This window comes from Salminus brasiliensis, chromosome 18, assembly GCF_030463535.1.
Source record: "Salminus brasiliensis chromosome 18, fSalBra1.hap2, whole genome shotgun sequence".
NCBI lineage: Eukaryota > Metazoa > Chordata > Actinopteri > Characiformes > Bryconidae > Salminus > Salminus brasiliensis.
In genome coordinates this window covers 17,266,984-17,278,137 of record NC_132895.1, presented here as the reverse complement: position 1 = coordinate 17,278,137, position 11,154 = coordinate 17,266,984, and the positions used below count along the sequence as shown (strand labels likewise).

The 11,154-nt window shown below is 36.0% G+C and overlaps 1 protein-coding gene across 1 annotated transcript; it reads left to right on the top strand.

Annotated features, from left to right (window-relative positions):
- Nucleotides 1-6,430: 6,430 nt before the first annotated feature.
- Nucleotides 6,431-11,120, top strand: havcr2 (hepatitis A virus cellular receptor 2). The gene is made up of 6 exons (XM_072662227.1): nt 6,431-6,604; nt 6,730-7,068; nt 7,710-7,781; nt 9,493-9,548; nt 9,667-9,751; nt 10,659-11,120. The coding sequence occupies exons 1-6, from the start codon at nt 6,559-6,561 to the stop codon at nt 10,721-10,723; spliced, it is 663 nt and encodes a 220-aa protein (XP_072518328.1). The 5' UTR covers nt 6,431-6,558; the 3' UTR covers nt 10,724-11,120.
- The last annotated feature ends 34 nt before the right edge of the window (nt 11,121-11,154 follow it).

Below are 11,154 nucleotides of genomic sequence, written 5' to 3'. Positions count from 1 at the left end.
AGGACAAAAATAGACATAAACATCAAGTGTTTGTATTTATCACTTTATCATAATAAGATTTTGAACATTTTTCATAACAGTTTTTAATAAAAGAATAAAATATTCTAAGAACAATTTTAATAAAATAAAATATTCTCAGAACAATTTTATGACTGTTTGTTTTTCCAATATTATATATATTATATACCAATATATCTGGTGAGTGTGCAGAGAGAAATGTTCTTCTGCAATACAGAATACCATAAAATAAAGATGCTGCTAGTTGTTTAATAGTCTCAGTGTTTTGATTCTAGTCTCCCAGCAGTGATACTTTCTGTGTAATGGGTCATGTTTGCAGCATTTTATCATTAAGTGACATAACAGTGAGTGCAGGTGATAGTGAGAAGATGCAGTGGTTTTGTATGCAGGCAGAAGATGATGGTACTGTTCTATTTGGGAATCATTAAAACTGGTTTTGATAGTGTAATACATGATACACACTTGATACAGTTTTGCCTGATAATACTCTGAATCCAGTGAAATAATTGATTGCTGATACTGTTTTATTACATATTCCGAAGTAGAATTAAAACAGCATTATGTTAAAATTATTATAAAAGTTATTTCCCCCTAGGGCCACCCCTCAAGAACAACATGCATTTCTGGACTTTTGGGAGATACAGAACCATTGCTGAAAGTAAAAGAATCATGTGGACTGTGGTAGTAAAGCTATACTACAGGATTTTACACAAATGTGACTGGGGTTACGCAGCATTACATGGTCTTTGTGACTGTTTTCCTGCCTGCATCACCAGAGGTACATAGTGCAGTTAGCAACATGCTAAGCATGCAGTGGCAATGACAAACATGCTATTCTCCCTATTATTACAAGCCAGAACAGTATAACTTTTATTTTAAGGAAACAAATGCTACATGGTGTTGTTCAACTGCAGCACTCATTACCATGCAAATGTTCAGGGTGGTTTTATACTATCTAGTGTAATATTTGATGAAAGGTGAGGGCTGAAGAACAGCTTTGTTTTGATCATGATCAGTATGAGCTGTGGTGAATTTTGATGAGGACCACATGTTAATTACACAGAATTCCAGCTGCATAGGTTTTACAACGCTCCTATATGTGATTTACTTGAGGACGGCACTTCAAAACAATTCATGTGTGATTTCATGTAGAAATAAACCCAAGCATAATGACAAAAGGATTGCAGACGCTTGCTTTAATGTGCACTCAATCAGTGCACAGGTGTGACTCACCCACAAGGGTGCTAGTGAATGTATCTCATTATGCTAAGTATTCTAAACAATGCACTCAGAAGGAGCAGGCCACATAAAATCTCATTTGTTAATGTGGTCTATGTGTGTGTGTGTGTGTGTGTGTGTGTGTGTGTGTGCATGTGTCCTTGTGAGAGAGAAAAGGAGGGAGAAGGAGAGGGATTCTCTAGCTCCTCTTGCCTTATCCTGTTATTTATCATCTCATGTAGGATTATATGTCACCTCACATATAATAATAATCTAATAAATATAATAATAATAAATCATTTTTAAAGCTTATAGTTCCTGGATAGGACATGCACATTATCTACAAAACAACTTTATGGTCAAAATTCGAAAATGCATAAATTCATTTGTAAATATATAACTCAATGAATGTTGTCCCAAAGCAGCTTTACAGAGGATCCAGGTCCGAGCCTCTTTTCAGCAAGCCAAGTGCAACAGTGGCAAGGAAAAACTCCATCAGATCAGCAGGAAAAAACCTTAAGAGGAACTTAGATTCAAAAGGGGAACCCACCCTCTTTAGGACAGTGGATAGGACAACAAATGACAGAACAACAAACAAAATAAATACAAAAAGAAAATAGCGTAAATAAGAGCTGCAGCAAACATGACATCAAGCCCTACATGATGACAATGTCAGTAAAATGTGAAAGTCCGTGCAGGTAAACAGTTACCTACAGCTATGCAGTGAGGCAAGAATGAAACAATGTAAAGAGCCACAGCCAGGCGGCATTGCAGTGGGCAGCAGGGTAGTGGAGAGACAGCTTTGGCAGTAACGGGACAGAACAGAATACATTGGAAAAAAGGAAGAGAAAACAGAGGTTATCCCACCACCACCACCAGGTTTACAGTGACGTTCATTCATAAACAAGGCCTGTTTTACTGTTTTTGTGGTGTGCAGCTCCATCACTTTCTCTCATCTGCATGTGCTGACAGCACAATAAATTTCATGCCGATAAACTGAATACATTTCCCGGCAAGAAGTCAATAGGAATTGATTGAATTACCTTTTCTATAAAATATTAAAACGTGTTTGGTCTTACAGGCAAGTCATCAACTTTCAAAACCTTGCGGCCGGGGTCCTAACACACACACATCGATCTGCACATTTTAGTCCGATCAGCTGCACTGGTTCCCTTCTTGTTGTTGCTCCCACTTCATCTTCACCTTTACACACCTTGCCACTAGAGCTGTGTATTGGAAAGAAGCTGGTGATACGATACTTATCACAATACAGGGGTTATGATACAGTATTTTGCAATATGTTGCAATTCCGTAAACAGGGTCATATATTGCACATTTTAAGGTCAGATTTTAGAAAAACTGTCGTAGTTTGAAAACACACCATCACATGCATAAAAGTTTACTTTTTATGCAGTCTGAAGACAGAGTACAACACTGCCATCTAGTGGTCATGGTTTAAACGCAACACTTAATGAACCCCTGTCTGACACCAATCTTTACATGTGACCTACATGTGAAATGATACAGTATTGTGACACATAATATTGCAATATTTTTATTTATCAATATTTTCTTATGCGTCATACTCTTCCATCTACTGGCAGTAATCTGCTTGCTGTACCTCACAGTCTAGGTGTTCCTCTATGTGTGGCAGGTCATTAAGTATGGTGGCACTTCCCCAAGCTCTGTGTGAGTGCTCTTCTGTTCCATCTTCAGTATTTCAACAGAAGACCTACCTCTTCACTCAGCACTTCTCTTCCTCTACTTGTTTGTGTAGCTGATATTTTTTTAATTCTATGCGGCAGCAATCTTGGGTGTGAAAAATGTTACATACACAGAACAAACAAATAATTTGTATATATAATATGTTTTATTTTACCATCACCCAAACAGCATGTTTAGAAAAACTAAAGAATGCATTTATTGAGTATTTTAAGTTTATGTCTTTATTAAATAAATTGTCAGTACTTTGGTTGGGGCGAAAAATGCTCTGACGTCATTTAACAGGTAACACATAACATGTATATAACAGGCCTATATACAACCCTGTTATTTTTGTCGCAGAATTAAAAATGAAGAGTAAAAGGAAAAATGGTAAGCTGTGGTTTTTTTTGTTGTTGTTGTTTTTGTTTTTTGGCTTGTTTACGGCATGTATGTAGCAGTTGTTAAGAGTTTTGAGTTTTGGCCCATTTTCCATTCCTGTTTTAGTTATGCTGGATTTTCTCCTATAGCAGGAGACAACAGTGTTTGAGGTTGGTTTGTCAGTTTCATGTACCATGCCTATATTTTACTATACTGAGGTAAATATACAGTGTCGTTTCACCAGGGGCAACTATACATTTGCATAACGCTGTAAATCAGCGATGCTTAACATAATTGCCTCTCCCTACACACCACACGGTCTGTGATTTGTTGTTTTGCCTTATAATCAAATGGACCTCCTGTGAAAGTAGGCAGGTCTTGGTCACTTAAAGTGATCAAACGTATCAGACTATCTGACAATAGACAGAAGTCTGACTTGCAAGAGTACCGCCACCTAATCTCCACAGTAACTTTATAAACTTTTTGTTTTCTGTGCTGCATATTTTGCATGGCATAGCACAGATACTGCTCAGTAGTTTTGGGATTTTAATGGTGCCATTTTAAAGACGCACGCACGTGCATGATATATTGATTATATTTATCAGTAAACAAAAAATGCTTATGTAAGTTCCTAATCAGAGCTCCAGGGACAGACAAAGCTCAGCTTTCAGAGAGCTTTCAAGTTACCTCCTCGCTAATTTGATTTATATCACAGGAATTTACAGTAATATAATTACTGATGACAGTGGTCAACTTCTATTCCTGAAACTGGAGGAATACTGTATCCTTTGGCTTTTATTTAATATGTCTTATCCACATTTTCTGGTTGACTTTGACAAAGACAAAAAAATGTAGACATGTGTCCTAATTAAGCAATGTAAATGTACAGGTTGGATATAATCTGAAATTTTACATTACTATTTACAAAAGACGTGGGATAGGTGTGAATACAAGCATTGTGTGAGTGGGTACAAGTCTTTGGTAAAGGTGCACATATTTGTCACTGTACTATGTACAGCGAAACGTGTCCTTTGCATTTTACCCATCAGTGATAGTGAACACACACACACACACTAGTGAACTAAGGGTAGTGAGCACACACACACACAGAGCAGGGGGCAGCTAACTCCAGCGCCCAGGAAGCAGAGAAGGTGAAGGGCCTTGCTCAAGTTACCAATAGTAGCAGCTTGCCTGGCCCGGGTATCAAACCCACAACCCTGGGATCAATAGCCCAGAGCTCTGACCGCTGTAAATGGAGCCTAGGAGTTCCAGTAAGCAAGTGCAGAGTGTGTTTGTGTGGGGTGGAGGTGTGATGGTACAAATGAGCCATGGTTATGGTAAAAAGATTTAACATTGGTACAGTTTCTGAGCATAAAACAATTTAAATACAGTAAATACAGTAAAATGAGATCATAAACAGCTTATTTTAGAAACAGTAGTTTCTCAACCGAATGATACTTTCCTCTGAGTGAAGGGGCAAAAGAAACATGCTGTCAGAAGAGCTGAGCAGAAAATAAACTCTCTGTAACAACGTGTTCCTTTGGCCAGCACGTGTGACTTACACAATACATCAGAAATATTTTAGCAGAACTAATGCAATTTCCCTTTTCCTAATAATTCCCTTACTCCAATCTGTAAAACATACTACTTTCTAGAGATGAACTTGCCTTTTGATCTCATCAGCAATGTAGTAGCAGAAGAGGTCAATGCTCTGTAGATTTCAAGCACATAGGAAGTTGTGGCAGGTCAGAGAAGCACACACTGAATGATGAAGCCGACTGAATTTTAAGATATTAATTTACTGTATCTTTACATTTATCCCAAAACAACTGAGCATCATTTCCATGTGAAACTACTTTTCCAGAATAACAGAAGTAGACTAACTCAGTGCCCCTTAAACTGCCAACACTTATCTGTGATCTTCTGCAAACAGATCCGGAATGACATTTGCATTATCATTCAATTATAGATGCATTTAATAAATATTTTTTAAGGTACAGATATGATTCATGTATGAATATTAATTAGTTTTATTTTGTAACCAATTTTCATTTCCCATTACATAATTTTGATTGGTTCACGCATTGAGATTACTGTGATAAGCAGATGTGACATTTTATGTTATGTATTATTCATGGGGAGGTGAAAATATTAAAATGCCTAAGGTTAGCATTTATTAAAATAATCATTTGCCTGTTTTATTTTTGGATTTTGAATTTGTATATACTGTTGTGATATGAATGATGATATTTGTTGGTAAGAACAGGTTTAAGGTTTAATCAAAATATCATGGCTGTCACTTTACAGGAGAAGGAAAAAATGTCTTAACTGTCAGTTGAAGGTTATGTAAAAGCACATGCAATTCATTTGTTTCTATTGGTCCGTCTATCACCAAATGCAAAGAGCAACTGACAGATTCATCAAAATTCATTCGTTCATCAGATTCATCAAAAAGTGAAAACAAGAAAAATGGAGATGCTGTATTACAGCAACAATATGCCATCTATTTACTGCCTAAAAAACTGAAATACTGAACAAAATATTACAGTGTAAACAAACCGTCTGCCTTTGAAGTTCATTCAATCATTTATTTTAATTCCACAAATTTATTTTCTGATAACTTCTCTATATGAAATATCAATATCACTCTAAAACAAGTAAAGCTCACAATTTCGAGTAAAACGCTGTGAACTTTACAACTTTGAAGTCAAATATATTGTTACCTGAATGGGACGGGGGATAAATCTCTCAGAGAGGGGGGACGGGTGTTACCATCACCTTCTTTATTACTTAGATGTTTTGCTAAAATAATTAAAAGTACATATAGATTATAGTAAACATTTCAATCATGGTCATTTTTTTCTTTTTCTAGCAAATAAAGTCTTCATCTTAATTTTTGCTGTTTTTTGTTTTCACACTTTGACGCCCATTGAAAGTTACAAAGGTGTTTTCCTTTTCCTGCAAAGTTGCCATTTTGGTATATATATATATATATATATATATATATATATATATATATATATATATATATATATATATATATATATACCAAATATATATATATGTTCAGCTATGTGGAGATGTTTACTTATCTCCTCTTTCCAAATAGCAAGACTAAACCTATTTAAGAAATCTTTCCTGTTGATGAGCTACACTCATGGAAAACAGAAGTACTGAGAGTATTTCCAGCATGTAACCCATTTTTTCATCGCTTAGAGAGACTGTGCTGCCACGGAAGCAATGCTAACTTCAGTTCTAATAATCATATTGGGCATTTTTCTTGCATGTAAGTACTGATTTATTTTTTCATACACCTTCAAACAGCCATTAAGTGTCGTAAATAGTGAATGTGTGTCAGTGTGTGCTGTTTGTTGAAGGTGAATGCTTAAAAACGTTTTCTTGTGTTTTTAGTTTATGAAGCCTCTATTTTGACTGTGGTTGGACTGGTTGGGCAGACGGTTACTTTGCCTTGTAAATATGATGTTAAAACCCATGACCTGTCAAACATATGTTGGGGGAAAGATCGGTCCTTGTTCGGCTGTGAGCATACACTCATTGCCACTGATGGGTTGAGTGTAAACTTCAGACAGTCTAACAGATACAGTTTACCCAGCATGCTGCACATCGGAGATGTTTCACTTACCATCAAGAAGGTCCAAAAGGCAGACACTGGATTTTACATATGCCGTATTGAGGTACCAGGGCTTTTCAATGACCGCAGCTACACTGTTTTCCTCATTGTCACAAATGGTGAGCACACACTCCATTTACACACACCATTGTGTTGCATTAAACAAATACACAACATAGTATTCATGAAGTTAGTATTGTTATATACAAAAAAAAAACAGATGAATAGCTTTATATATTTCTCAAATTACTATTTTTGCACTGCAATATATGTGTATGTGTGTGTGTATTTAATGTCTTAAGAAAATATGATACATCTGAAATGTTAACTTTCTACGGGAGAAGATAAAGAACATGTTCCTAATATGAATGTCCACTATCAAAAAGGAAGGTGCTACAAATGATGCTATAGAAGAACCTCCCTTTGTTCCATATAGAACCTTGGACCTTATTCACCAACCTCATTCTTAGGAAATTTCTTTATAAAACCCACTGATGCAGTTATTGGCATTTGGCATTTACCAATGTTTTCTTATTTGAGACTCCGTTTACAAGGACAATGAGGTCAGTCATTATAAAACACTTCTATGGTTTAAAAACACATCACAAATCTGGCATAGACTTTTGTTTGGACTTTTCTAAAGAATAAAATGCTCCACATCTTGTTTTTTCCTCTGTAGTGAACAGAATGCTGCAACATGGCTAACCAAGCTAGTAGTACTCTAACAGAATTATGGAATTTCTCTGTTTTGTTTCCAAAGGACTAGACCCAGGCAAAGTCAACACACACACAGAACCCCCTGTTCCGACAGATGAGCAAGTGGGAACACAAGGTCAGTAATCTACCACCAGCTACACACACATTCAACATAATCATCTTGGCTTGTCTTAAGCAACTATTCGTCTTTATGCTATGTCTAGTGATATTAACAATATTAACAATTAATGGTTATAACATGTTGTCATACATAATGTTTATGTACATCTCTTACACTATTTTAGAACTAAATTAATCCATGATTTGAAAAAATTACAGTAGCAGTCAGAATACTGTCATGATATACTGGGCTTTTGTAAAACATCTTTAACAGGAAAAAACAACAAGAATTTGTACAAGTTAAATGGGCAGTTTTCTGAAATCAACACTGGGTCTAAATTATACATACAGGGTCTAGAATATACATATACTCTCTTAGTTTATGAATTAATTCACTCTTTTAACATGCCAGGACCAAAGCTCTTCCTGTTAGCGATTGACTATAGCTGGTAGCTTCTGTATAGCCACATAAAAAGGGATTGTTTACAATCACTCCAACATACAATTAGAAAGACCAATGAGTTCTGTTCAGATCTGAGAAGGGTGATCATAGGGTGATCATAGACTTGTCACAAAGTCGTGAATGTCTGTAGGAGCCATTTCTAAACAACTGCAGATTCCAAGATTATCAGTCCAAACTACTGTGCGTAAGTACAGGTTACTAGCCCCTTTTCCAACGTCTGAAAGAAGACCCAAATGATCACCCTTTAGCAGAGCAAAGCAAAAAAAATGGTTTGCATGGTCAGGAACAACCTAAAAACCATGAAGGCACAAGCCTGCCATAATTTGGAAGCACGTAGAATAACAGTGGCACCATTTAAAGACATACCAGTTGACTAGTTGACTCTCAGTCGCATTTTTAAGCTCAAATACAGTTTGCAGCAGTTTTATGATAAGAGAAGACAAGGAAAGTTTTTTTGACCATAATGACCAGATGTGGCATTTACCCTCAAGAGCATTGTTTCAACTAGCAAATCATGGTCTGGGGCAGCACATAATGAAAAGAAAAAAATACTTCAGCATAACCTTAAACTGTCAGCTAGAATCTAGACACAATTGGGTATTCCAACAGGACTATACGCTCCAATGAGTTAAAGGAAAAAATCCTTAACTTTCAGTGGAGGTCAAAGTTTTTATTCTGAGTCATTTTTGTTGGTTCATTTGGCATGAAATTTTGAGACAATGTAAACCAAAGCTGAAAGTCTCTGTTACAATGTAAACCAAAGCTGAAAGTCTCTGTTACAATGTAAACCAAAGCTGCAAGTTTCTCAAATTGTGTTAAAAAGGTTTATACAGGGAAGATACAAGGTTTTGTGTGTAAAGTATAGCAACAAATAAACAGTAAAATAAAAATAAGTGGTGTGAAATGTAATAATACTTTCCATTAACTGCCAAAAGCAGCAGCTGGATCAAAAAATGTATTTAGGTATTTCCAATTGAGTGTGCATGCATGGTTGTTTTTTGGCTTGCACATGTGACCAAAAGCCAAAAAAACATTATATTAAACATAATCAAATGTGCATTGCTTTCTTACCAGGACATTTACCAGGATACATGTTTATATGGTGTTTTTTGGAGGACATGAGTAGGAGTTTTTCTCCCAGTAGGAGAAAACGTGTTACTGCAATACTGTTTGCTCTGAACATCACAGTAGATCCGCTGGTGAGTTTAACTGAATCTCGCCCAATGTTTTGACAGCTAACATTTACCAACTCATTCAATTTCAGATGTCACTGCTCAATATCCCAGAGTTGGTTCAGTTGCACAGCTGGTAAATACTGAGGTGTGTGTACACATCCTTTCTGTAATGGTCTTAAAGAAATTACAACTTCATAATTGCAAGAAGTTCAGCAGTGAAGATTTAATGTTTAAGGTTTAACATGGATCTTGTTTTTTGGCAGGATGCACTAGAGGTCTTTATTCTGACCACACTGCGAGTAGGAGCAATCATATTCATTCCTGGTTTGATCATTGCACTTCTATGGAGTGAGTAAGATTTTAGTGTCGTTTTGAATAATCCTCTTGTGCTGTACTGAAAAGATTCCAATGTGCACATCAATTTTTGCTTTTGTCAGTGTAGTGGAGAGTGTGGTACAGGTTTTGGTTTTTCCTTAATAATAATAATTTTTAATATTTGAATTAGATTAATGAATTTTTATAGAAGCAACCCAAACATATCTGTTATATGAGAAAATATAAACTTTACATCACTTTGTTTTCTGCAATCTCAAAAAAAGGTACTGGGGAAGTACATTTAAGGGCACATCTTCAGTACCTTTAGTCAGAGGATAAAGTTGCACCAAACTTAAATCTGTTTTGTTTGCATAGCATCAGTAGTACGTTTCTGATAAATCTGTGGATTTAAGCTTCCAAGAACATGAACTGATCTGGAAAAAATCTTTGAGGGTAGTTTAGTTGTTACAGTAGGGGGACATTAGCCTGACTAATGCTTCCTATGAATTGGTTTTGTACTTCAAACAGTGCTGTATTATAGTGAGCAGAAGCTTTAATACACACAACTTAGTAGTTGGAATAGTTAGAAATACCAAAAAGATGTTGCTTTGGGAATATGAGAAGATGGCCATAAGCACAATTTTCCTAAACAAGTTTAATTACATAGAAAAGCTGTGTTACATTTTATGTTACGTTTCTCTAGCGCTTAAGATTTGGACAAAATGTTTGTGACAGTCAATAACAGCTGAAGTCAACACCAATGTGTCTTGTTTAAAAGTTATCTTAAACGGTGTGGAAACTTCCTTGTTTCCGTGCTACTGCATGACAGCTTAAATTAGCTCTCAGACAGTGTCTCCCAGGCAAAGTGGAAGTGAAAAAGGTGATTCATGAGTAAAATTGCTTACTCTGCACTAAAGTGTTCTCTTCACTCCGCCCTCAGAACTTCAGCGCTCCAGAGGAAACACAAACAGCAGCAGAAAGGAAAACACCCCAACAGCAGACTAACACGCCTGTGCAAACACCACGCATGGAGGCTAATTAAAATGTGGATTATTAAAAATCAGTTCATGTACACAGAGCTGGGTGTAGAATAATGTAGATGTAGATGGAGAAACTTTCTTAATTTTAATTTAATTAACATCTAATCTCTCCTTCTACACTCTTAAAATTAAGGATGCTAATTGGTTGTTGGCTTGGACTTACAGTTCTAGAAAATCTGTAATTATTTAAAGAACCATCCATTTACAAGTTCCTATGTAATATGAAATATTACATCTGTAATATTTTTTTTCTTTCTGCTTTCATCAGCATAGACTTTATTTACCAGTTTAAATCTAATGTAATTCACAATCTGTGTAAAACATGCACATCACTGCTGTCCAATGAAAAATCTGCATCTCCACTTTTGTCAGGTTTTAGTTTTCTTCATCGTTTGT